Genomic DNA, 27995 nt, shown 5'->3' on the forward strand with positions numbered 1-27995 from the left:
TCATTGGGGTTTATTGAGTAGGGAGGTCAGTTTGACAGGGAGAGTGAAGAATGTGCAGGAGAGGAGAGAGACAAGGCATGGAGGCCAAGCAGCAGGCTGTTATAATAGTTCAGGTACAAGATGATGAGGGCTGCACCATGGTGATTAGTATCATGTGTTATGGAGGTAAAATAATAGGATTTGATGATTAATTGGATTTGGAGGTAAGAGAGAGTGAGGAGTTGAGGAAGACATGTACATTGGGAGCCTGGGTGACTGAGAGAATAGTGGTCTCCTCAACAGTAATAGGAAAGTTAGGAAGAGAGGAGAGTTTTGAGGAAAACATAATGAATTCAATCTTGGACATGATGCATTTAAGATGTCTTAAAGGTAGGTGGAGATGTGAGACTGGAGGTCTGCAGAGAGGTTAAGGCTAGACAAATAGATATGAGTCACTTGCAATAGAAATGATAATTGAATCCTCATGAGAACTGATGAAATCACCAAGTAAAATAGTATAAAAGGAAAAGAGAAGAGGGCCCAGGACAGATACCCACAGTTAGAAGGTATACCCAGCAAAGACTACAAAGTGGTCAAATAGATAGGATAGGAACCAGAAGAAAACAATGTCAGAAAAACCCCAAGAAAAGAGAATGTTGAGAAGAGGATGATCAACACTGTCAGAGACTGCAGAGGGATCAAGTAGGATGAGGACTGAGAAAAGGTTTGGCGTTTAAGAGATCATTGGTAACTTCAGAGAGAGTTTGTTCAGTTGAATGTTGAAGTGAAAAATCATACTAGAAAGCATTAAGAAGAAAGTACATTCCTTCTCAAGGAATTTAGTCACAGATGGAAAGAGAGATAGAGGACAATAGCTATCAGAAATGGATGGATTAAATGGACTTTTTTTTTTGAGGATGGGGGAAACAGGTATGCCTATAGACAATAGGGAAGTAGACAGGGAGAGACTGAAGATTAGTGAGACAGTATGGAGATAGAGGGGGCAGTCTGCTGAAGAAAACAGGATGGAACAGGATCACTTGTGCACGGAGAGGTGTTTGATTTGGCAAGCAGAAGGGCCACCTCTTCATGTGAAACAGTAGTAAAGGAGGAGATTTGAGATGAAGAGGAGGGAAGAAGAGAGTGCTCTGGATTAATATCCCCTATTTTAAAAACGAAATTGAAGCAGTTTTCTCAGCTGTTGGGGTGGAAGGAGGGTGAGCCATGGGAGCTTTGAGGAAGGATGAAAATGTTTGGAAAAGGTGCCATAGTGAGTGGAGTAGTGAAGAGATTTATTGTTCAATCGTTTTAGTCATGTCTGACTCTTTGTGACCCTATTTGAGGTTTTCTTGGCAAAGAGACTATTGCTATTGCTGTTTCCTTCTCCAGCTCATTTTATAGATGATGAACTGAGGCAAATAGGGGTAAGTGACTTGCCCAATAGCTAGTAAGTGTCTGAGACAGGACTTGAACTCAGGAAAAGGAGTCTTCCTGACTTCAGGCCTGGTGCTCAGTCCATAGTGCCACCTAGCTGTCCTCAGTGAATAGATTAGGGAGGTGTAAAAAGATTGCCTTGCTTCAATAACGGTCCAGTTGAGATAATGTAAACATAAATTTGTAAATTGTGAACTCAGCTCAGATTTGTGGTTTTCTCTGACTTAACTCAGCAGTATGTGAGTTATGAGTGAAGGCAGTAAATGGTGGTAGTAAATCTAAGGCTGGGGGTTTGGAAGGGCAAGATCTTCAAAGAATAAAGGGGCTAGGGACTGGAGAAGTAGACAGTGTTGAGTTGAACTGGTTCACAAAGAGGTCAGAATGGTGAAGGGAAAAGAGTGTAGCTCTTCTTATCTTCTTATACTTTAATTTCCTCCGTATGCTCTTCAGTACAGTTATACTGACCTCCTTGCTTTTCTTTCCCTAACACATCTCCTAACTTGGTGCACTTTTACTACTGTTTGAAATTCTTTCCCTCTTCATCTGTTTCATGGCTTCCCTAAGTAAAACTCCACTTTCTACTTTCCTGATCCCCCTTTGTGCTGGTGCCCCAACTTACCCTGTCTGTATCTTGTTGGCATATATTTATTAGTATATTGTCTCTCCCATTAGACTGTGAGTTCCTTGAGAATAAGGACTGGTTTTTGTCTTTTTGTTCTTTTTTTTTTTTTTGTGAGAGGTACTTAATAAATATACTGACTGATTCTGTCACTTAGAGTCGTAGCTGTCTCATTCTGCTTTGTGTTATCTGCAGATTTGATAAACATTTCACCTATGTCTTCATTCAAGTCTTCAAAAAAATATTTAACAAAATAGAACCAAACACTGATTGCTGGATCGCCTCCCTTTAGGATGAGAAGAGGTTGATGTCAACATCCACTCTTTGGATCCATTGCATTCATACAATAATTTGTTCTGCCTTTCCCCATCGATGGGTAGCCTGTTTCCAGTTCTCTACCACCAGAAAAAAACTGTTATTAACATTTTTTCTACATTTGGATAATTTTCCTTTGAGGTATAGGCCCAGTAGTGTTATATCTGAGTGAAAGGGTATGCATAGTTTAGTAACTTTTTGTGCATAGTTCCAAATTGCTTTCCAGAATGGCTTGATCAATTCATAGCCTCACCAACAGTGCATTAATGTAACTGTTTTTTATTATTATGGTTTTTTTTTTCCCGCTAGGCAATGGGGTTACATCACTTGCCCAGGGTCACACAGCTAGTAAGTGTCAAGTGTCTGAGGTCATATTTGAACTCAGGTCCTCCTGACTCTATTCACTGCACCACCTAGCTGCCCGGATGTAACTGTTTTTCTTATAGCCCCCTCCAACATTTGTCCCTTTCCTTATTTGTCACTTTTGTGAATCTGATATGTATGAAGTCTGGCCTCAAAGTTTCTTTTATTTTCGTTTTTCTATTTATTAGTCATTTGTAATTTTTTTCCCCCATGTTATAGCTAAGTGGCATAGTGGATAAAATCCTGGGCCTAGAGTCAGAAAAACCCTAGTTCAAATTTGGCCTCAGACAGGTAGTAGTAATACTTGTGTTGCCCCTGGGCAGGTCACTTAATATCGGTTTGTCTCTATTTCCCCAACTGCAAAATGAGGATAACAACAGTACCTCCTCACAGGCTTGTTGTGAGAATCAAGTGAAATCATATTTGTAAAGTTCTTAGCACAGTGCATGGCACATAGTAGGTGCTATATAAATGTTTATTCCTGTCCTTTTCTCCTTTCATATGGTTTTTAATAACTTGGATTTCCCCCTTAGAAAACTACCTTTCTGGGGCAGCTAAGTGGTGCAGTGGATAGAACAACAGCCCAGGAGTCAGGAGAACCTGAATTCAAATGTGACCTCAAACACACAACTCTTATAGCTGTGTGACTCTGGGCAAGTCACTTAACCCCAATTCCCTCACCAAAAAAAATAAATAAAATAAATGAACTAATAAAGCTACCTTTTTGACCATTTATCAGTCACCATTTGGGGAATGGATCTTATAATATTTTTGAATCAGTTCTCTGATTCAAATCTCTCTTCTTGGGAACAAGACCTTTATTAGAGAAACATACTGTGAAGATTTTTCCCAGTTACTTGCTCCCCTTCTAATTTTATATCCATGGTTTTATTTTGTGCAAAAGTGTATTAATTTTATACAATCAGGATTTTCTATGATCTTATCTATCCTTTGGTCATGAACTCCTACAGTATCCCTAGGTCTGAAAGGCAATTGCTCTTCTAATTTATAATGTCATTTTATATCTAAGTCTTGTGTACATCCAAGTACTTTTTACTAGTACTTAATCATGGATACTTCAATTGATGTTACCAAATGTACCATGAAGTGATCTTTCTTTTTGGACACACAGTAAAACCAATGGAAGAGAATCCTATTGTATAGTGGGAAGAGTGTTATATTTAAAGTCAGAGGACCTAGATTTGAATTCTGGTTCTACCATTTATGACTTTTGTCTCATTGGGCAAGTCATTTGACCTCTTTGGGCCTCAGGGGGTTGGACAAAATAGTCTCTCAGGTTTCTAAATTAATGAACCCAGTATCCTTTGGCAACTGAGAGATGTGTGGAGCATAAGTACGCCAAAATATATACTATCAAAAATGATTTTCACTAAAATAAATGGAGTTAGATTTTTCAGGAAAAAATAATGACTATAAATATTTTTTAGCAGTAAGCTTATACCAAATTCTGTGAGAATTTGTTACTTCAGTTAAGCAAACAAATGTTTAGTGTTCTGCATATACTTTGAATTCACTTATTTTTGTACACTTTTTTTTTTGTCTCTTCAATGGAATGTAAACTCCGAAGGGTAGAGAATACTTTTTTGTTTATTTTTGTCTTTCTGTCCCCAGGACACTAAACATTTGTTTGCTTAACTGTGAAATCCAAGCTATCAAAACCTTATGAAGGGGGAAGAGGACAGGAATAAGCATTTGCATAGCACTTACTAAGTGCCAGGTACTGTGCTAAGAACTTTACAAATATTAATTCACTTGATCCTCACAACAATCTTGTGAGGAGGTAGTGTTGTTGCCCTCATTTTGCAATTGAGGAAAGAGAGGGAAGTCAATAATAAGTGATTTTTTTCCCAGAGGCACACAGATAGTAAATGCAAACATTGAAGTCCAAATTTGAACTCGGGTTTTTCTGACTCCAGGCCTAGCACCATTCACTAAGACTTTTGAGACACACTATATTTGTATTGTACTTTCTTTATCTAAACTGCTCTTGAAAAAACTATTTATAATCATTGCCTCAACTTTCTCTCCTCTGAATCTTTTCTAAACTTTCTGCTCTGTCCAAAGTTGCCAATGATTTCTTAGTTGCCAAATCTAATGACCCTTTCTCAGTCCTCATTCTTTTGATACTCTTTGATGACTTTAACAGTAGTGTCAATCACTCTCTTCTCTGTAGGTTTTCATAACACTTATCTCTCCTCAGTCTCTTTTGTTGAATTATTATCCTCGTCATAATCTCTTAACTGTAGGTATTGTTCAAGGCTCTGTCCTGACCCCTCTTTTCCCTCTATATTCTTTCATTTGATGATCTCATAAGATCCTATGATCTTATTATTATCTCCATGCAAATGATTCCCAGATCTCTTTATCTAGCCCAGGGGTGGGGAACCTGTGGCATCTAGTCCACTTGTGCCCTCGTAGGTCCTTGGGTGCAGCCTTTTGATTGAGGTCAAATTTTATAGAACAAATCCTTTTATTAAGAGGATTTATTCTGTGAAGTTTGGATTCACTCAGAGGGTCATACTTGAGGACCTAGAGGGCCTATAAGGCCATAGATTCCCCACTCTTTTTTTTTTTGTTTGTTTTTAGGCAATTGGGGTTAAGTGACTTGGCCTAGGGTCACACAGCTAGTGTCAAGTATTTGGTCTGACATCAGATTTGAACTCAGGTCCTCCTGACTTCAGGGCTGGTGCTCTATCCACTGTGCCACCTAGCTGCCCCTCAGATTCCCCACTCTTGATTCAGCTCTAGTCTTTCTTCTAAACTTAAGTTATTTCGATCTAGAAGCCCCATAGATGTTTCAAACTAAGTATGTTTAAAAAAGAACTCATTATATTTCTCTCCAGTTTGACATTTAACTGTAGTATGATTAAACATAAAATAATAGATGAACAAATAGGAGAACAAACATATTTCTAATAGTGCTTATTCAAGAAAGTATTATACAAGAAACCTATATGCAATAAATAATATTTTCTAGCTTCCTGATTTTAAAATTCTTTAGTTATTCTACCATATTTCATTTTGGCATAATGAAGTATGTCTTCATGGACTTTATTTAAGAAATAAATAGGGTCTTTATTCAGAAATTATTCAATTTGTTAAAAGTCTACCACGATATCCAGAATCCTGTGTGCAGTCTGAGAAGTAAATCCATCTTTCTTTCTTTCTTTCTTTCTTTCTTTCTTTCTTTCTTTCTTTCTTTCTTTCTTTCTTTCTTTCTTTCTTTCTTTCTTTCTTTCTTTCTTTCTTTCTTTCTTTCTTTCTTTCTCTGTTTGTTCATTCATTCATTCATTTATTTATTTTTGCCCATCAATAGGCTGGTTTGATTCTTTTCTATGCCTCTAAGTCTCAAGATGCTAGTAAGGTCTTAGAGAACCAAGAAAGATCAGGTTTTGGAGTTGTGTGGATTATAGTGCCTGAAGGGACCAATTCTAGTATGGCATAGGTTATAGAACCAATTTAGGGGCTGTGGGTGTTAGGGCCTGAACCTTGGTATTCTTGATATCTAAAAACCCTATCCAAGGTACAACTAGTTTATACTTTCAGACCTCATGTACATATGCCCAGGGTGAAGGCCTCTCCATCCTTTACTTCCTTTTCAGTTCAAATATATATAGAAATGCAAGGAAGGGAAAACTGGTAATGGTTTATATTTATGACTGTGTTGATAAGATAATATTCTTTATCCTAAAGAATCTTTCATTCTAAAGAAGGAATGGACAGTTTTAAAAATTGAATATAAGATAGTTTTTAGTAGTCAAGCATAAAAGCAAAATGTTTTTGGGACAACGGCCACACTAGAATTAAAAGTTCGGAGGCTGAGTCAGAGATCAGAAAAGGTTTTATTCTTTTTCATGAGAAAGGGCACAGGCCTTGTTGCTCAAGCAGCGACAGCCAGGGAGTGCAAAGTCTATTAGTGGGGAACAAAGTTTTATAGTCCTAACTCGATACCCCCTCCCCATTCCTGAACCCTTCTTCCCATTGGCTGGGTTTCAGGGTGCATAATCTAAACAGGGCTTTCTAAGACCCTTATTTGGAAATACTTGCCTACAGACAAAGAATCAGGAGGACTTTTGATAACCATTTAGAAGTTCTGCCTAAAGAGGGATAAGCAGGAAGCCTCTGGAGGTCAGGCTAGCAGTCTTTTGCAATGTTTATCTTGCTAGAGGAGATGGAACACAGGTCAGCTCTGGCTTCTTTGGGAGTACAAAGGGAATTTATCAGTTTTAGTACTGAGGAAACTTCATCCATCTCACTCAGTTAAGAAGAAACAAAATAGGGCTCTGCTGAACACATGGTGATTTTCTCCCATTACATATATTTGTAGTTTTTCATAATTTATCACATTCTTTTTTTTTGTCTTTGTCTTTCTTTTTTTTGTATTTTTTATTTAATAAATTTATTTATTTTTAGTTTTCAACATTTACTTCCACAGTATTTTGAGTTCTAAATTTTCACCCCATCTCGCCCTTCACCCCACCCCAAGATGGCATGCATTCTGAATATCCCCTCCCCTAGTCTGCCCTCCCTTCTGTTTCTGCCCCCCTTCTCTTATCCCCTTCCCCTTCTCTTTTCCTGTAGGGCAGGATAGATTTCTGTACCCCATTTCCTGTATTTCTTATTTCTCAGTTGCATGTGAAAACATTTTTTTTTAAACATATGTTTTTAAAACTTTCAAATTTCCAAATTTTCTCCCTTCCTCCCTCCCCACCCACCCTCATTGAAAAGGCAAGCAACTCAATATAGGTTATACATGTGCAGTTATGCAAAACACTTCCGAGGTGTTTCTTCGCCCTTGATCATAGCACCTTAGAAGAACTGCAAATTTACAGGTCCATAGAAGTATCTCTGAGAACAGCTGTACAAACCCCCGAAGCTTGGGACAGTACATTCTCCACATTGGAAGCAGACTCTTACCTTAACAGAGAGTTTAAGACTCAAGTAATTGGCTGGGATCATGAGCAAACTTCACAAAAAGAGTCAGACTATATTATCTTACTTTGGTGACAAAGAAGATCAAAACATACAACCAGAAGAAGACAACAGATTTCTCACATTCTTAAAAGGTATATACCTCATAGCACAGCCTCTTTACTTTCTCTTGGTGTATCTTTGTAGGTATGTTCTGAAGAGGCAGGTCTTTAGGGATTATTATAACCATCATACCCTGGTGGTGTTCTGCAGTCATAATTTTGGCACATACAAAAACCCCAAGCTTCTAAAGTGACATGTAGTATATATCTTAGGTACATTTCTTCTAGGAAGCTAGAAGCCGTAGCTTCCTTTCTGAAGCCCCCAGTGGTAGTAAAGATGTTCTTACATTTAACTGTAACTTCTTTTTTTAATAGTATTTTATTTTTTCCAATTACATATAAAGACAATTTTCAACATTTTTTTATAAGATTTTAAGTTTCACATTTTTCTTCCTTCCCTTCCCCCTCCCCAAGATGTCAAGCAATCTGATATAAATTATACATATGCAATCATGTAAAACATATTTCCAAATTAGTCACATGGAAAGGAAGAAACAGAACAAAAGGAAAAGAAAACAAATAAAAAAGAAAATGAAAATGTTATGTTTTCATCTGCGTTTGGACTCCATAGTTCTTTCTTTGGATGTGGTTAGCAGTTTGTATCATGAGTCTTTTGGAATTGTCCTGGATCATTTTGTATTGCTGAGAAGAGCTAAGTCAATCATAGTCGATCATCGCGCAATGTTGCTGTTACTTTGTACATCATTAACTGTTACTTCTGAAAAAGGCAATTGATGCACAATTTTAGTCATATTTTTTAGAGATACTTCATGACATGGGATTTTTAAAACTGCCTGCATTTTCCAAGCTTTCATATACCTTGCCCCTTTAAAACTGATTTAATAAGTCCTAAAGGGTTACACAAAGGAAGTGGCCATAGGATGCCAAATTCATCAAGCCCATTCAGTTACAGAAATCAGTCATTCTGATTGCCATCTCTAGTCTGATTTTCCACATTTTTAGTCTTTTGTTCTAATGTTAGAAACAGCAAAAGTTTACAGAAGGACCCAGCAAAAATCTGTTGTTGATAATGAAGTCATTCTTTTTGCTGAAGTTTGAGTTTACAACTAACTAGCAAGGGCAACACTTAGTCTTAAAATTTTTTTGCGGACCTAAAATTTTTAAGTGCCTTAGGCAAAATGTTATTAAGCAAGATCAATGCAGTTAAATTAAGCAAATTTGTTAACTATTTTATGAAGAGCACTGTGGTAGGACCTGGGGAAGAAATAAAGATTTTTAAGAGACTGTACTCTGTAAGACATCCACAAATAACTTATAAAAAAATAGAAGATAAGTGGAGAAGAGAGTATAAAGACAGCACTATGTGAGCTGGAAGGAAGGAAAGTTTCCCTGTGGAGAGATCAGGGAAGACTTCATTACAGCATTTATTAAGTGCCTACTCTGTGCCAGTCATTGTACCAACCTGTTTAGAAATAGCATCTCATTTGATCTTCACTAAAACCTTGTGAAGTAGGTCCTGTTTTTATTCTTATATTACAGTTGAAGCAGATAAAAGTTAAGTGACTTGTCCAGGATTATACATCTAGTAATTATCTAAGGCTGGTTTTGAACTCAGGTCTTCTTAACTCCAGGCCCATTGCTCTATCCACAACAACAACTAGCTGCCCTGAGGCTGACAGGTTGGAACTTGTCTAGGGTCACACAGCTAGTATCAAAGATATTCTGCTCTCTGTGTCTTATGCTCTATCTGCTGGGCTACTTAACTGCATACTGTATCTAAATGACTGTAAATCCATTTCATCACAAATAAAAGCAAGAGATCTATTTTAAAAAGCATATTTGAAACCCCTGTTTTAAATAATATGTAATTAACTTATAAAACTAATTTTAATAGCCATCAGATTGGCTGTAAAGAGATTTTTTTTTTACAATTTAAAACTTAACCAACATTAAGTAAAATGAGAATTTCTGAATACAAAGTAAAACATAAAAAAAGAATTGGACATGAAGTCATGAATCTTATTGAAGAGCTTGCTTTTCTTTTTTACGTAAATAATAAATCACATTTTTCCAAGTTCTTTTGCTTTTCTATGTTATCTGTTGATTTTTGACATTTTGTTCTCTTCTATATATTTTTTTAAGAAATGGATGTTACGTTTTTACAATTAGCAAAAGTCTGTCTTTTCTTCCTCCCAACCCTCCAGTGCCTGTCCTAGGTTGAGAAAGAAAAGCAAAAATCTGTTACAAACATGTATAATCCAGCCAAATAAATTTCCACATTAACAATATAAAAAAAAAGTCTCATTCTGCATTCAGTCCTTCATCCTCTTTCAGGAGGTGGATAGTATTTTTCATCGTGAATCCTCTAGATTCATGTTTAATCATTATGTTGTTCAGAGTTCCTTGGTCTTTCAAATTTAACTTTTAAAAATAATATTGTTGTCATTGCCTAATATGTTCTCTTGATTTTTACTTTATTGCAATAGGTCATTCAAGTCTTCCCAGGTTTCTCTGAAATCATCTTTTACTTATTATATCACAGTATAACTATATCTTGTTTAGCCATTCCCCAACTGATGACACCCTCTGTTTCTACTTCTGTGCCATTGTAAAGAGCTATACATATTTTTGTACATCTTCAGAGTTTGCTTTGTGTTAGACTAATCCTTCCCTTAATTTTCCTTCTTTCAACTCCCCCCTTCATTCTTCTGCCTGTTTCCTCCTATTTCTCTGTTGAGTAAAATATATTTCTGTACTCTGTTGTATGTGCATGTCTCCTGATGATTATGTTCTGAGGGGATACATATATTATTTTGCCATAATCACTCTGAGTTTGTTTAGTCCTTTGTGATTGTTCATTCATGTTCACCTTTTTATGTTTCTCTTGACTTCTGTGTTTGGAATTCAAAGCTTCTATGCAGCTTTGGTGTTTTCTTCAGGAATGCTTGGAAGTACTTTGTTTCGTTAAAAGTCCATTTCCTCTGTAGACTTATACTCAGTTTTGCTGATTAAGTTATTCTTAATTGCAAGCCTACATCTTTTGCCTTCTGGAATACAGACAGTTTTTGCTTTATGTAAGTGGACTTGCCACAGACTTCTACATGAAATGATTTTTATGTAATTTGAATTTGCTCCTACCCACTAACTACACTTAGCCTATGTAACAAAGACATACTAAAAATAATACCTTTACACAAGTCATAAAATGTGCTAAAATGCAGACATATCAAATACTGTACCATGATCATAAACAATTATGAAATGAAAAGTAAAGTTAATGATAAAGTATGCATAGCACTGTACCATAAAGTTAACATAGGTGTACAGTGTGTTACCCCTTCATCACCCACTGTACCTAGCCTTTATCACTGGTAGTTGGCTGTGCAACTTCTTTTGGGAAGCTGTGGAGAGGTGTTTAGACCAGGAGTGAGGAACCTTAGCCACCAGGCCACATATAGCCCTCTAGGTCCTTGAGTGTGGCTTTTTAACTGAGTCCAAGTTTTATGGAACACATCCCCAAAAGATTTGTTGGACCTGGACTTGGTCAAAAAGCCTCACTCAAGGACCTAGAGGGCCACATGTGGCCTGGAGGCCAAGGTTCCCCACCCCTGGTTTAGACAATGACTCTTCTTTTTTTCTTGGTATATCTGATGATAGCACGAAATATCCTCACCTAGTCTTTAAGAATTTTTTTTATATAAAATTGAATATGTATAATGTAAATTTATGTAAAGTAAGAACTCTGTATTGTATTCCAAGTTCTGTGCTGCTTATGATGGTAGCTGGTAAATCTGACGTGAACCTGACTATGGCTCTTCAGTATTTGAATTCTTTTTCAGCCGATGCTTGCTTCTGAACTTGTTCCATGCTGTAGGTACATAGCTTACATATAGCCTGTGACCATTCTTCTCCGTGAAATGCCACCCCTAGGCACAAGTCTCCTTCTCAGTTTACCCTGTATCTGTGACCCAAATTGAGTAATAAAGACAGAGCAGCTAATTTACACGTATTCTTACACCCTATACAAATTTAGGCCCCTCTCTGCAGGATCTGAGAACTCTTCTTGCCCTGGTGCATAGTCAATTCCCTGTGCTGGGGTTCTCTAAGATGTGCTGTCCTGGTCAGGCCTTGTCCTTCCTGTCTGCCAGCCTCTGTCTATCTCCCTATGTTGACCTGTGCTGGAAAAAAAAATGAATTGCTCTAATTTTTTTTTTCTTGGATTTTCTAATCGGGATTCAATATGATGATGTTTTGGTTTTTATCATAATTCGAAGAGTTTTTGGTTGGGGGGAGTTGCTGTTGTACTGTGTGTTTTTTAAAAAAAGCTATTTCATGACCAACTTTTCTTTTTTCTTTCATTTTGTTAATCCATTGCTCATCCTCTGCCTTCTGTCAATTCCCTGTCCCTCTTCCCAGTTGAAAGAAAAATAAAATCCTTGAATAAGATTTATGTAGTCAAGCAAAAACAAACAAACAAAAAAAAACCTCCCCATATTAGCCATGTCTAAAAATGCATGTCTTATTTTGTACCTTGAGTTTATCACTTCTCTGCCAGGATATAGGTAAGATATTTTATCATTGTTCCTTTGGGCAAATGGTAGGACGTTTTGATTCTCATTGATCTCAGAGTTCTTGTAGTTATTTTTACAATGTTGTTGCTAGTGCATAAATTGTTCTGCTACTTATTTTCATTTCACTATTATCATTTCATATGTCTTCCCAATACGATGAAGTAACATTCCATTACATTCATTTTATAATATGATTGGATATATGTTCTATCAGCAATAAGCAGAGATACTTCTAATAGGACTTGTCCTTTCTGAGCAGAGCATCTTTCTTTATCTTCGAGGCAACTAGGTGGCTGGATAGAGTGCTGGTCCTAGAGTCAAGACAACCTGAGTTCAAATTCAACCTCAGACACTTACTAGCTGTGTGACCCTGGGCAACACACTTAACTTCATTTGCCTCAATCTTCCTCATTTGTAAAATAGGGATAATAAAATCACCTACTTCCCAAGATTGTTGTGAGGCTCAAATGAGGTAATATTTGTGCGGCATTTAACATAGTTACTGGCACAGAGTAAGCACTATATAAATGTTAGCTATTTATTATTCTTATTATCTCTTTGGAGTATAGACCTAGTAATGGTATTATTGATAGGACAAAGGCTATATAAAATTTAATAATTTTAGGGGCTTCCATGTAACATTGGACTTTCTGTCTCAGAATCTAGTCATAAGTGTCAGACATGGCAGGAAACCTTTTTCCAAAGTTTTCATCACTGAGGTCTCTGAGTGGATTTCAGTACTGAGACCTGCAAAATTAATATGATCTTGGATCAGCATAACATCACCAATTTCAGTCTCAGGGTTCAGGCCACCAGCAGCATAGGTGCTGGTTAAGGTGTGTGCATTCGTAAGTCAGAAAATCCTAATAAAGAATCCCACCTTCCAGAGTGTATGGCTTTCGTGCAAGTGGAATCGGCCTTGCATCATCACACAATTTTTACCATTTAAGTATCTGAACACCAGGTACCCTGTGTGCTTTTAGGGAAGTTGGGTATGTCACTTTAATCGAAGGCCTGTGATTGGGTCAGTCTATCTACCAAACCCCCGATCCACAACTACAGATTGCTGCATTTTACAACTGGTTTTCAGTATGGGACAAAAGTCACTCAGCAGTTGTCTTATCCTCATACTTGAATTTGATCTCTGTGGCTCCCTCGTGGTATCCTGCATCATTTAGCCGTCTTCAACTCTCTTCCACTCTTTTCTTTTGTTTTCTTTTCTGAACAATGGACTTTATGTAATCATTTCTGCATTTACAGCTGGAACTCTGGGAATTCAAAATTAACATCTTTGCCTATCAGCTTCTTATAAATGCCAAGACATGTTTCTGCCTTGTGCTGCATGTTGTTCTGCTGTGCTTTATCCAAATGGACCTTTATGAGTCTGCTGCCATCTAGTTTCATATGGATTCTCTTGCCAACAATTTTACGTGGAAAGACAAGGTCTTTAGGGATTACATCATACACAGCAGTCAGAGTATGGCTCCTGGGATGCTTTTGCTTATTTTTTGTACTGCTTTTTCTTGTTGGCTTAGGAAGAATTCTCCTCTGAGCAATAAAGACCACATGTTTGCCACTGAATTTTTTCTCCAATTCACGAAACTAGTCGTACTTGGATCTTCTGAAGAGATTTTAGCTGAGAAACTGAAACAAAAATGATGATAGCTTTTCTGCTACCACCAACTTCAATTTCCTTAGCTGCTGTGATATTCAGCTCTCTTAATTGAGCCTTTAAGTCAGAGTTCATCTCCAACTCCAATAGAGCCTGTGAAATGCCAGACTCAAACTCATCTGGCTTCTTGCCATTTGGCTTCGTCAGAACTGAACATGGCCCTGCCTCGATGAGTGTTTGCCTAGGAAGAGGGAGAGTTCACACGAGAGCACCCCTCCACTCTTTTTTGCTGAGCTCCAGATGCCCCAGTCAGCAAGGATTTGCTATTTTGCAAAGAAAATTTTTGATCTGGTTTGGTGTTGTGGTGCTTGTTTCTTTACCAATTTCACAGTGCTGAATGCCAGGATGAGGTTTTTCAATTGCTTACTAAATGGTAGTAATAATGTATTTTCACATGATGATTCATTGACCATAATCAATTACATTTGAATAAATACACTGACTCCAGCCCTCTGACTGTCCTCCAACTGTGTGTTTGTGTGTGTGTGTGTGTGTGTGTGTGTGAAATTTTATGTGCTCAAATCTAAACCCCTATTCCTAGTATTGAACACTAATTAATCTATAAAGGATGGAGGGGATATCCATATCAGTTTGATATGTCACTTTCTTTTTTCTCTTTCCATCAGTCTTCCATTTGCTTCTAAACCAAGTAGCATCTCTTTTTTATTCTCCCCATACGGTAGTGTTGTTGTGTATTAATCTACTTAGACTTCCAAGGATATTAGAATGAGTAGCACAGTAATTTTGAATTGGGCTGTTCTTTTATGAAAGTATAGGGGGTTTGTTTGGGAATTTTAGATGTAGGGACTTAATTTGTTAAGTGAATTTTTCTAATATTGATGAACACAGTTGATCTTGATTCTTTTGTTGTTGTTCAATTGTTTTTGACTCTTCATGACCAAAGTCTGTCCAAGTTCATGTTGGTTGTTTCCATTACACTATCTATCCGTCTCATCCTCTGCTATCCCTTTTCCTTTTGCCTTTAATCTTTCCCAACATCAGGGTCTTCTCCAATGAGTCTTATCTTGTCATGTGGCCAAAGTATTTAAGCTTCACCTTCACTATTTGTCCTTCCAATGAGTAGTCTAAATTAATTTCTGTAAATATTGACTGATATGATCATCTTGCTCTTCAAGGGACTCTGAAAAGCTTTCTCCAGCACCACAGGTTGAAAGCAATTCTGCGGTGCTCAGCTTTCCTTTCCTTACAGTTCAATTCTCACAGCCACACAGTGCTACTGGAAAAATCATAGCTTTGATTATATGGACCTTTGTTGGCAAAGTGATGTCTCTTCTTTTTGGTATGCTATCCAGATTTGCCACAGCTTTCCTTCTAAGAGGCAAGTGTCTTTTAATATCATGACTGCAGTTGCTGTGTGCAGCTCAAGAATCTGACATTGCCTCCTGTATTTCACTTTCTTCTCCCTGTATTTGCCAGGAAGTGATAGGACCAGTAGCCATGATCTCAGCTTTACATCAGCACATCTAGAAATCTGGACGAATGCCTGAAAAGTGAAAACAAATAGTAGAAATTGTAACAACTGACCTATGACAAAAGCGTATTGTAGATGATATACCTATTTAATCATTTTAGGGAATATATTATACTTGGTGTGAGTAATTTAACAGCTTGATATAAAAGGAAATAATACTGTTAAGAATATCAGAGCTTAATGTGAATCTTCAAATCAGTCTATCAGTGGTTAGCACATGTTAGAGATTTATGTTATATTATTGAAAGAATTCTATGCAAAATGAAAAGAATCTCCATACCTGTCACTTGAAATCTATATTTTAATCAAAAAGATTTAACATGATTGTCTCAATTTTTGAAGCTGATTTTGTTTTGGGAAAAAATTCAGCAGTATATGGTTTAGTTAAAATGCACACTTTTCCAAAAAAAGTTTTGTATACTAAATTTAGTTTTTTATCTCTTTAAATTGCTATACTCTCTGTATATTCAAAATATCTAAGACTTTTTTTTAAATAGACTTTGAGAGAAAAACTTTCCAAGTAATTGATAATACTAAAATGAATCTGCAATCTCAACATTCTAGATCTTCCCTCCAGTGATGATGATCAAAACCTACGCATGAAAGCCCAACCTGTGTAGTTTGTCCATGTCCTTCCATTAATTCACCTCAGTGTGTCCACTCTTATTTAGAGTCTTCCGTGATTTTCTCATGATATGGAAGGATGCCAGGGAAGTGCTCAGGCTATTCACTGTTATCTCTCACTCCTACTGTGTGACCATCCCCATCTTCTTTTTTGATCATACATTTCCCTGATCCTTTACTCCATTTCTTCATAGTAACTTTTTATGTATTGCAGCCTGCTTGTGCCTACTATATACATTTTTGTTGCCTGAAACTTGAGCTGAGGGAGGAGGAAAAGACTTAAGGAGAAAAAGAGGAAGAGTGTCGGGGTAAAGAAAAGAATAAAAACTTGAGTATACTGTTGTCAGAACAGAGGAAATCAAAGGTCAAGGTACTAAGGAGGTGATAAATAGGTGAGGGTGGCTTTATCAGGGTATTGGAGACAACAAAGGATTTTGCTTCTAGAAAGTATGTAGAATATAGAGAAAATTTGCCATGACCTGCATAGAATGTACGATATTTGTCTTTTTTGCTGTGGCTAAGGAATTATGCTCAAAGTTCAGACTCATCTCCCTCATAGAAGAAAAGTAAACAGAGTTGAAGGACTACTCTCCGATTTTCCGGCAACAAGTAAAACTTCATTTTCTTTTTTAAAGTGGAAGAAAGTGATCAGTTCAAAAACAAAGAAACAGGATCTAAAGAGGCAAATGAGAACATTGATTTATTTTAGGAGGTTGGAGAAGGAAAGAATATTACATAAAGGAAAAAGGGGGCAAAATGAGTGAAGATAGAAATAAATAGCATTCTTCTCCTTCCCCCAAAACTAGAAGGGAGCTGAATTCTTTGTAAAAGAAACAGCTGCATGTCCTCTAAGGAATGATGATCTGGGTCTGTAGGTTTTGTAAGGACAGATTATCTATTAAGAGTTCAAGGAATAAGAAATAAGGATGGTTTTTGCCTCTTTGGTGGGGCCTATAGAGACACTGATAACAAAAGTCTTCTCTATTTCTGATAATGTGTCAAGGACAAGACAGAACCTCCTGGCACTGTCAAATCTGATGAATTAGTGTTTACTTTAATTGATTCACATGAGTGAAGTTAATACCTCAAGATGGAGCTAGGAAATATGGCTAAAGTTTATGACGTGTTGGGGAAGAAACTGAGCAAAAGTAATGTTTTCATCCTTGATGCTGATTGCATCAAGTAATATTGATGTCAGTTATCTATACCAGGTGTGGGAAACTTGCAGCCTCAAGGCCACACGTGGCCCTCTAAGTCCTCAGATTCAACTCTTTGACTGAATCCAAACTTCACAGAAGTGAATCCCCTTAATAAAAGGATTTGTTCTGTAAAACTTGGACTCATTCAAAAGACTTCACCCAAAAAACGAGAAGGCCACATGTGGCCTCGAGGCCACAGGTTGCCCACCACTGGTCTAGACAAATCTATTATAGAATATTCTCTTGTAAAGCAGAGCTGCTAATTTAAAAAAAAAAACTTCCATAATAATTTCATCCTGTGAAAGGTAGAGGAACCTTCTATTCAGAACCTGATTCTCACCAACAGGAAGGAACTAGTTACTAGTTTGGGAATGATCGAACTTTGGTTGGAAGTGATCACTCCATCTTAGAATTTGTGATAAAGGAAGGGAAAGCTATTCTCTTATTTTAAGAGAGCAGATTTCAAAGAGTTCAAAGGAAGGATAAGTAGAATTCCAAGTTCAAAAATACTATAGGGAGGTAAACCCAGGAGGGATTAGACTTGCTTCAGAATGAAATCCTGAAGGAATAAAAAGAAACAATTTTGATGATTAGGAAAAATTGTTGAAAAAAAGTTATTCGAAGACACTATAAATGATAATTTAGATGTTTAAAAATTACTCCCCCAAGAAAAGAAAGAAGAAAAAGACATGTGTAGAAGATATAAGTCAAAACAGCCAATGGAGAATGAATACACAAGTGCCATGGTCCTATAAATATAGTGTTAGGAGCACTGCTTCAAATGATGGCCTGAGAACTTTTTTTCTTTATAAACATACTCTCACTAAATGACCTCATTGACTCCTTTGATTTTAATTAGCTCTATGCTGATGACTTCCCAATCTCTATAACTACCCATAGTCTCTCTCCTGACTGTATATGGAACATTTGGAGTTCCATGACCATCTCAAACTTAGAATGTTTACAATAGAATGTGTTATTTTCCCCTAAAACCAGATTTCTTGAAGGTTCCTCTTCCTGCCAACTTTCTCATCAGCTAGGCTCACAGTTATGGTGCCCTATTCCCTCTTACTCACCCCCATGTTCAATTAGGTGGCAAATCCTGTTGTTTCTAACTGTATAACATCTCTTGTGTCTGTCCTGTTTTTACCTCCCACAACCATCATACTGATTCAGGCCCAGATCCCTCCCTACATGGACTCTTGCAGACACCTCCTCTTTGTTCTCTCTGTTTCAAGTGTCTCCCTACTCCAACCACCCTCCTTACAGCCTCTCTTCCATGTCTTCCTCCTTCCTCCTCCCCTTCCCCCACGCCCCATAAACTTCAATAGATCCTTATTCCTTCTATGGAAAGGAATTGGACCTTTGATTTCACTGATAGGAAACTGTTGTGAGGAACCCTTCACTAATTCAGGTTGGCATCCTCAGGACAGTTGCCTAGGGTACTGAGAAATTGTAACTTGTCCAAGGTCACTTAGCCAGTATCTGTCAAAGTATTTATCAGGTGTTTTGATGCCAGTTCTCTATGCCTTTATGATATTTATTTTTATTATTTTTTAAAAATCTATTTTCACATTAGTCATGTTGTAAAGAACAATTAGAACCAGTAGGAGAAACCACAAGAAAGAAGAAACAAAAAGAGAGAGATCATGAACAAATAATATACTTCGATCTGCCTTCAGAAACCGTAGTTCTTTTTCTGGATGTGGACAGCATTTTCCATCATGAGTCTTTTGGAGTTATCTTAGATCCTTGCATTTCTAAGAAGAGATAAGTCTATCAAAGTTAGTAATCACACAATGTAGCTGTTACTGTGTACAATGTTCTCCTGGTTCTGCTCACGTCACTCAGCATCAGTTCATACATGTCTTTACAGGTTTTTCTGAAATCTGCCTGTTCATCATTTCTTTTTCTTTTCTTCTTCTTTTTTTTTAATCAGTTTATTTAGATTTATCAGCAATCACTTCCATAAGCTTTTGCCTTTTTAAATTTAATTGTACTCTTAATTAATTAATTAATTAAATTGTCTTGGGGAGGGAGGGGGTTTTTTTTTTTAGAAGAGTGTGTGTGTGTGTGTGTGTGTGTGTGTGTGTGTGTGTACACATCCATATACATATTCTTCTATTCTCACCCTGGCCCTGTCTTCTTATTGATATATCCCAACTATACTGTCATACTTGCTGTCCTTCATATACATAGCTTCATTCTCTGTCTCTGTTCTCCTCACTGGCTGCCCCTCCTCTGATATCTGTGTTACGCTCCTTCTTAGCACTAGCTATTAATTAGTGCCTTCTCTTCCAGAGAGTATGAATTCAGAGCCACCCATTCTGTCTCCCCTATTATAATACAAGCTCCTTGAGGACAAAAACTGTTTCTCTTTTACCTTTGTACCAGTGCTGAACATGACTCCACGTAGTATGTGTTTTGTAAATGTTGGTTGATTGATAAGCATAGACTTGTGAGAAAAACTAAGGTCAATAAAAAAGGACTTTTTGAGTTGTACCAAGAAGAGGATCTAAGAAGGCATAAGAAAGCTGCTTGATGATAGCAGACAAGAGTAAATGAATTATTCTTAGTATTTACAATAAATAATTCAAGAACAGTGTGATATAGTAGAAGGAGCATTGGATTTCTAATTGTGGGACTTGGGTTTGGATTTTTGTGACCTTGGTCACTTGTATGATCTTGAATAATTCCCTCTCTGGGCTTTAGTCCTGTCTGTTGAGGTTTAGAGTTTTAGGAGTGCTGGGACCCCAAAAATCACAACACACAGGTTCTGCCTGAATGAATTTGACCCAAGCCTTCTTTCAGCCAAAGATAAGGTTTATTAAAGATCAGTCATATTGGTCAGACTCTTAAGGAATCTAAACATTTGTGACACTCGTAAGGATGAGTGGGCACAAGGAAGTCTCAGCCTCTAAATGGCAGCCAGCATGGATCTTATATACAGAGGAGGGAGGGATCTAGGAGTGCCAAGTAGTTTGGGGTGACTGAAGGAGGGGCTGGGAGAAGGGCTATCTTTGTGGGAGTGGCCAGTAAGCTGGGGTGATTGGGGAAAGGTCCTGGGAGAATCTTGATGAGAGTGACTGAGAGGTTGAATGGGGTCTAGATAACATCAAGAATGAGAAGTAAGTGGGGGGGGGGCATCCAGTAATAGACAATGGAGGGCTGGACTCAATTAGGGTAACAAAGAATTGGGAGATTAAGCGTGGGCATAAAGAAAGGCCAGTTGATAGGACTATAGCAGGCTGTACCTCATCACTATCTATAAGAGAAGGTGGTTGTACTTGGATGACCCCTAAGGGTCCTTCTGTTTCTAAATAAATGAAAGGGAGCGGTTAGGAACAAACCATGCTAACCAGATTTCATTTTTTGACAAGATTACTAAAATGAAGAGAATTGTATAGTATAATTTGCATAGATTCTAGCAAAGTATTTGATCAATTTGCTTATTCCATTTTTGTAGACAAGATGGAAAGGCTGAAGTATATGTGAGTGTGTTTGTGTTTGTAAACTGATTGAATGTCCAGACCCTCATTTCATAATGGTTTGATGTATCCTGAAGCTTATGTTTAGCATTTTTGTCAGTGACTTAAAGAAAGACATAGATTGAATGCTTACCAAAATTTTGGCTGATACAAAGCCAGCAAGAATAGCTAACATTGGATTCGTCTGTTATTCAAACTAATAAGCATTTATTAAGCACCAGCTATGTGCCAGGCACTGTGTTAAGTGCTAAGGATACAAAAAAGAAGTGAAAGAGTCTCTGTGCTCAAGGAGCCCACAATATAATGGGAGAGAATAAGAAACAAACAGACATGTACAAAGTTATAGACAGGACAAAAAAAGAAATAGAGAGATTGGAAAAGGCTTCATATAAGATGAGATTTTAGTTGGGACTTGATTGAGGGGAGGCAAGAAAAGGGGAGCCAAGGTGGAAATGAGCAAGGGAGAACATTCTAGCTGTAAGGGACAGACAGCAAAGAAACTTGTCTGGATCTGAGAGATGAAATGTTTTGTAGTCATTGCCCAAAATGACTGTAATGTGTTAAATACTGGCCCTAATCTGAAAAGATGAAATTAGTTGGGATAAATGTAAAGTCTTATATTTAGGTTCAGAAATGTAACTTCGTATTTAAAAGATGAGTGAAGTAGGAATTTTTAATGGACTATTTCAATATGAGTCAATAGTGTGATGTGGCAGTCAAAAAGAGCTCATGCAACCTTAGCCCTAAGACAGGTAGTGAGACAAGTAGTGTGTGTCTAGGGATTTGATTGAGTACAGTCTTCCTGTAATCTCCTTTACTCACATTACCTCTAGACTCTTGTCCTTAGTTCTGGGCATGACATTTTAAGAAGGATATTAATAATCTGAAGTTTCTCTAGGAATGTGACAAGGATGGTGAGAGAGTTTAAGATTATGCCTTGTGAGAATTCCTTAAAGAAACTGAGAAGATAGGACTTGGCACAGGGTTAGGTTACATGAAAGCTGTCTTTAAGCATTGGAAGGGCTCTCACATATAAAAGGAGGGCTTAGACTTGTACTAGTTGTCCACTGAAGACAAAACAAGGCACAGTGGGTGAAAGCTTGTTGCTCTGTAATAACTTCCTAACCTTTAGGGGCATCTAAAGAAAAAGTAAGGTGAGCTACTCTTCGTATTGGGGTGGCCTTAGCACTTTTCAGAAGAGATTCTTGTTCAGGGATGTTTTGGATTACCTCTGATACTCCTTTGAATTCAGAGATTCTGTGATTGTGAAATTTTCCCTTGTATTACATAATGAGCCTATATTAGAGATTAAATTTCTCCCTAGTTCAAAGTGACAGACCACTTTCAGAGGCAGCATGGCATAATGGAAAAAGAGCTAGCCTGGAAGCCAGCAGACCTGGATTCAAGTTCTGTCTCTGATCCATGCTTGCTGTGTGTTCCTGGGCATATATTCAAGACCTGAAGTTTCAGAAAAGGTGCCAATCTGCATTAGTAGAGGAAATTTCTCACTGAGAGTTGCCTAGAGCAATGAAATGACAGGTCCAGTCTGTACCTCCAAATGACAGAATCTATAGGTTGAAAGACTATAAATGGAAAGCAAGAGACAAAAAACTTTTTATTTTTATTTTTTTAGTGGGGTTGAGGTGGAGTGATGGTACAGGTAATAAATTAATTTAATTCTTTTTCTAGGAAGTGGAGTTTGTTCTTCATAGATGTTTCCGAACTAGATGTATCCCTATAGATTTTCTGCCCTTTTGAATCTCCTCTGATGATGGTAATTGATTTAAAAAAAAAACTTTCAAGGTGTCTTGTATTTTTTTCCTCTTTTGTCTGAACATTTCATGTAGGCAGCTTTTAGTGTTGATGTTTGGACCTTCTATGTGTAAAGTCTCCTCAGCCTCTGATTGTAACTTTTGAATTTTTGAGAGTTCCAGGTGCTAGAAGGTATGTATGGTTATTGGAGAGCTAGTTAATCAAAATGTTGCTGTACTCACTGATTTTTTTTTTTTTTGGCCTTTCAAACTTCAAACTTTAAACCTAAGTACTTACTAATAATAGGTGAAATAGTCGTTATATTAGAATGGGACTCAAGCAATACTTTTAAAGTTATAAGTCCAAGGAGCACAAAGTAGTGACTGAAAAAGAAAGGTTTCACTAATGTGAGATGAAACATTCTTAAGACTTTGAAGAAGAAAGGAAACTTTTTCATTGGCACTATAAGATTAAATTTCTTTCATATGTCTTGGCATTTTAACAAAAATATTTTGTTTTTGTTTTTGTTTTTTTTTTAATATGGAATTAAATAGTGACGTTTTGGGCTAAGTACTAGACAGAAGACCGTTGGTATATCCTTGGTTTGATATAGATTGTTCTACTGGTATGGAAAAGGAGAATGTTTTTGTTCTCATTTTTGTATATCTGTGCATATAATTTCAATATTTTTCATTAATTTTATCTTTCTACCAACACACAGCTGCACGGTTCACTTTTAAAAATCCTATTTACCCTTGATCTCCAGGTTGGAATTTTATAGTCAGCTTTGTTGCCTTAATGGGAAATTGCAGTGACAGGGCCCCTTCCTGTGGCTTATTTTTTGCCTGCCACTTGCTCACTTTTTATCTAAAAGTATTCTCTTCATTAATTGATGAAGAAGGGATATAGCACTCACTTTAATAAACTAAATGACAGTTGTTCTGGTAAGGTTAGTTGGCTCTGCATACGCTTGGGAATTTTGTGCATTCTTCTTAGCATTAAATAGAACCTCTAGGGTACTATATAGCAGGGTAGTAATGCTCTCTGAAAGGGAGATTTTCTGTCTCCTGAGATTTTGCAGATCAGAAAATCCTTTTAGACATTTGATGATTTAGCTTTGTTAAGTTAGAAAATAACTCAGTAATTGGAAGTGTAAACTAGCTTGCAGAATTAATTTTATCAGAAGCAGAAATAGAATTTTATGCTTGAACAGAGGAGACATGACAGTTAAGTGCAAATAAATATAAATATAGATCTTTTAAAATTTATTCATATTTTTAAAACCTGGAGGTCAGAATGTTTCAGTAGCTTTTGAGAAGCCAAGCTTTCCCACACATTTATTCAGTGCTACCAAAAAGAAAAAGTTAAAACTTATTTAAAATGTGGAAAAATTGCTTCCCAATATTTTAACAGAGAGAGACTGAGAACACACAGCATTGAATCATCAGGAAAACTGAAGATCTCCCCCGAACAGCACTGGGATTTCACTGCAGAGGACTTGAAAGACCTTGGAGAAATTGGACGAGGAGCTTATGGTTCTGTCAACAAAATGGTCCACAAACCAAGTGGGCAAATAATGGCAGTTAAAGTAGGTGATGCCCATAATTACTTTTGGTACTTTAATCCATTAGGTGGTGAAATTTGATGGGGCAGTAATGATGTTTCTGTTGTAGTTATGTGCTAAGTGAAGGATATGTTTATTGTAAATATAGTGTCTAACAAACTATTTATCTCAAAGATGTATTGCAGTATTTTGACCCAGACAAGCTTATATATATGACAAGTGCCTTGTTGCACATGCTTGCATATGTAATTGTTTACACATAATGCAACCTTGGCTGGACTCCTTAATGTGTGATAACTTAGGCTCTACCACTTGTCATGGGTGGGTGTTGACCATGCTGGTGACCTCTTGAGAGAAGGGCAGTGCTGCACTGAGACAAACTAAGAGCTAGAAAAGAATGGAAGAGGAAGGTTAGGCAGGGCAAGGGTTCACAGCAGCTACAGAAATGGAACCATTTCTGTGGAACCATTTTCATCTCTCTGCCGGTAACTTCAGCCTTAAACTGGCCTTGCTGACTAGATTTTATTTCCTCAAGGCTGCCCTGTAACCTGGACTTTAGAGTCATATCAAAATGTATAGTTGAGGGGCAGTTAGGTGGTACAGTGGATAGAGCTCTGGCCTTGGAGTCAGGAGGACCTGAATTCAAATCCAGCCTTAGATACTTGATACTTACTAGCTGGGTGACTCTGGGCAAGTGACTTAACCCCGATTGCCTCACCAAAAAGCAAACCCGCCCCCAAAAATCCAAAAAACAACAAAATGTGTAGTTGATGATGATCATGTCAGATTCTACACAATTTGAGAATGACATACCATCTGTTTTCTCTCACTGTCCCTCCTTTATTCCTCAGTGCCCAGAAATAAAGATAATAAAGGACATTTCTGGCCAGTTGCTAATAGCCAAAAATAAAAATAATTTTTGACCGATAGATTTCTTAAAAATACTTAGTGAGTTTCCTATAAACTTTTAGTGGATTTGTGGCTATTTTCTCCCTTCTTAAGAAATTAGAGAGTTAATTTGGAACACCTCCCCCCCCCACACACACACCCCAAGTTGTTCCCTTATCCCATGAGGTGGTTATTATTGGGAAATATAGTAGGATATTTAGATAAGACAACATCAATTTGTCACTTGACTATAACTAGATATTAGTGGTCAGTGTTCTCCTTTCACTGTCTTAGCATTTTTGTGAAACTCATATATAATAATAGATATAGTAGTCTATGCTGAAATAAGTCTGGTTGTAGCTTTTTAATTTGTTGGCATTTTCTGGGGAACATGTGAGATATAAAAAAGACAAATTAACAATGATAACCTGGGAAAATATTTTATAATTCCCTAGAAGAGCATTTTGAATTGTTTGTTAATTTACATATGCTGTGAGCCATCTTATCTTGAGAAGAAGAGACGTTATTTCAGTGTGATTACTATGTATGTATGGGAACCAGGTTCAGTTAGCTCGGGGTTTACTGCTAAATTTTCATTTTTGCCAAAAGTGAAACTTATAGCTGAGGTTCTGTATGTTTCATCCATGTGCTAGGGAGGAAATTGGTTTCTGCTTCCCCTCTCCCTGTGTTTATGTGGGCCTAGCAATACTGATTTGAGTGATTAATGTACAGAGTATTAAATGTCCTTTTTTACTGAACAATTTACGTAGAAAGAATATGTACCTAAGAAAGGTACTCTGCTTTAGAGCAAAGGAACACTTTTAGGAAGCAAGGTGAGTCATTCATACCAAATGAACCTCCCTATTTCTATTTAGGACAATAGTGTCTTCCTGTTCACTCAGTTTCACTACCCTGGAGTTATTCTTTATTTTTCCCTTCCTCTGCCCCAACCCCCATCTTATTAGTTAAAAAGTCTTGTGGATTGTACCTCTGCACCATCTTTCAGTCTCCTTTCCATTTGCACAACAGCCTCCCTAGTTCAGGCCCTCTTTGCTTCTTCTGGAGCAACACAACATCCTCCTAATTGATCATGCTTCTAATCTTTACTTTGTCTAATATATCTTAAGCACAGATGCCAAAATAATATTCCTAAATCACATTTCTGACCATGTTAATTTCCTACTTGAAAAGCTGTAGTAATGTACCTGTTGCTTCTGAGATAAAGTATAAACTTTTGAGCTAAGCGTTTAAAGGCTTTCGCATATTTCACCACTCAGTCAATGAGTAATAAGCCTTTAAGTGTTAATTAAAGAGTTATTAAAGGGTCTTGAGGAGTTTTTTGGGGGGGAGAGTGGGGGGTAATTTTAGTACAGTAATTTCTTCCTGGTCATATAGCAGGGACTTGTAAATATCTAGAACATCATCTGTATAGAAACAGGATACAGCTGGATTGTAGTATTCATAGCTATCATAATGATCCCCTGACTTGCCATGTAATCATTTTCAGCTTGTTGTATCCATATAGATTTAGTATAATAGCAGTGGTGAAGATAACTCATCATTTCTTTCCTGTCGCAGCCAGATATTTGGTATAATGAGCGTGAATCTAAAAATTAAAAAAAATTAGGAACTAAGTTATTGTTAAATGTATTTTAGATGCATCACTTCTTCTTATATTTAGAAGAGCAATTTCAGCTTTTTACTTGGCATTACTTCCTCCAGTTGGCATTACCTCCTCTCTTTTCCATTCCAAAAGAATTGAGATTATAGATAAGTAATTTGGGCAACTAGGTGATACAGTGGGTAGAGTGTTGGGCCTAGAGTCAAGAAGACTCATCTTCCAGAGTTCAAATTTGATCTCAGACACTTAACAACTGTGTGACCTTGGGCAAATCATTTAACCATGTTTACTTCAGTTTCTTCATCTGTAAAATGAGCTGGAGAAGAAAATGGAAAGCCACTCTAGTATCTCTGCCAAAAAAACCCCAAATGGAGTCACGAATAATCAGACATGACTGAATAACAACAATTAACAACAATAATAACAACATTTGGGTTTATGGCAGAATCATAAGTCTTGTCCTGGAATGTTTGGGATACATCTTGAATGAACACATTACATTTTGAAGCCTTTCAGTAGGCAGTCTCTCTCTCTTCCTAAGTAGAGGCTAGGGTGAATGGCATAAAATCTTTTACTTACTGTTCCAGCAGAGCTTTAAATAGACAAACAGAATCATTTAGACTTTGTAAGGTTTTAGCCTTGTCCAGTGCCAGTACTTTTTAAACTTTGAAGATCCTGTGTTGAACCTGACCAGATAACCAGTTGGAGTTCTTAAAGTTTAAGTTGCTGGAACTATGCCCAAAGGGCCATAAAACTGTGCATACCCTTTGACCCAGCAATACCACTTCTAGGTCTGTATCCCAAAGAGATCATACAAATGGGAAAAGGACCCACATGTGCAAAAATATTTATAGCAGCTCTTTTTGTGGTGGCCAAGAATTGGAAATTGAGGAGATGCCCATCAATTGAGGAATGGCTGAACAAGTTGTGCTATATGAATATAATGGAATACTATTGTTCCATGAGAAATGATGAGCGGACAGACTTCAGAAGAATCTGGAAAGATTTGCATGAACTGATGCTGAGTGAAGTGAGCAGAACCAGGAGAACATTGTACACAGTAACAGCAACATTGTGTGATGACTAACTGATAGACTTAGCTCTTCTCAGCAATGCAAGGATCTAAGACAACTCCAAAAGTCTCATGATGGAAAATGCTCCACATCCAGAAAAAGAATTATGGAGTCTGAATGCAGATAAAAGCATACTATTTGTGTGCTCTCTCTCTCTGTCTTCCTCTCTCTCATTTTGTTCTTTCTCATGGTTCCTCCCTTTGGTTCTAATTCTTCTTTACAATATGAGTAATGTGAAAATAAAACTTAAAAAAAGGTTTAAATTGGATAATGTAATTATTAAAGCTATCCTTACACTCAAAAAAGTGGTAATAAGACCATTTCCA

The 27995-nt window shown here is 37.2% G+C and overlaps 1 protein-coding gene and 2 pseudogenes across 5 annotated transcripts in view; 1 reads left to right on the forward strand and 2 right to left on the reverse strand.

Moving 5' to 3' along the window:
* The window catches only part of MAP2K4 (mitogen-activated protein kinase kinase 4), a 272193-nt gene that overhangs the window by 78975 nt on the left and 165223 nt on the right, over nucleotides 1–27995 (forward strand). For all 5 annotated transcript variants that reach the window (XM_027850071.1, XM_027850075.1, XM_027850073.1 and 2 more), the window contains one exon: nucleotides 23937–24111. In XM_027850071.1, coding sequence (XP_027705872.1) covers nucleotides 23937–24111 — 175 coding nt within the window. The remainder of the gene's footprint in view (nucleotides 1–23936; nucleotides 24112–27995) is intronic.
* Nucleotides 11091–13471, reverse strand: LOC114034417 (annotated as a pseudogene).
* On the reverse strand, nucleotides 13551–16089 carry LOC114034418 (annotated as a pseudogene).

This window comes from Vombatus ursinus, unplaced genomic scaffold, assembly GCF_900497805.2.
Source record: "Vombatus ursinus unplaced genomic scaffold, bare-nosed wombat genome assembly UNPS02008996.1, whole genome shotgun sequence".
Lineage (NCBI taxonomy): Eukaryota > Metazoa > Chordata > Mammalia > Diprotodontia > Vombatidae > Vombatus > Vombatus ursinus.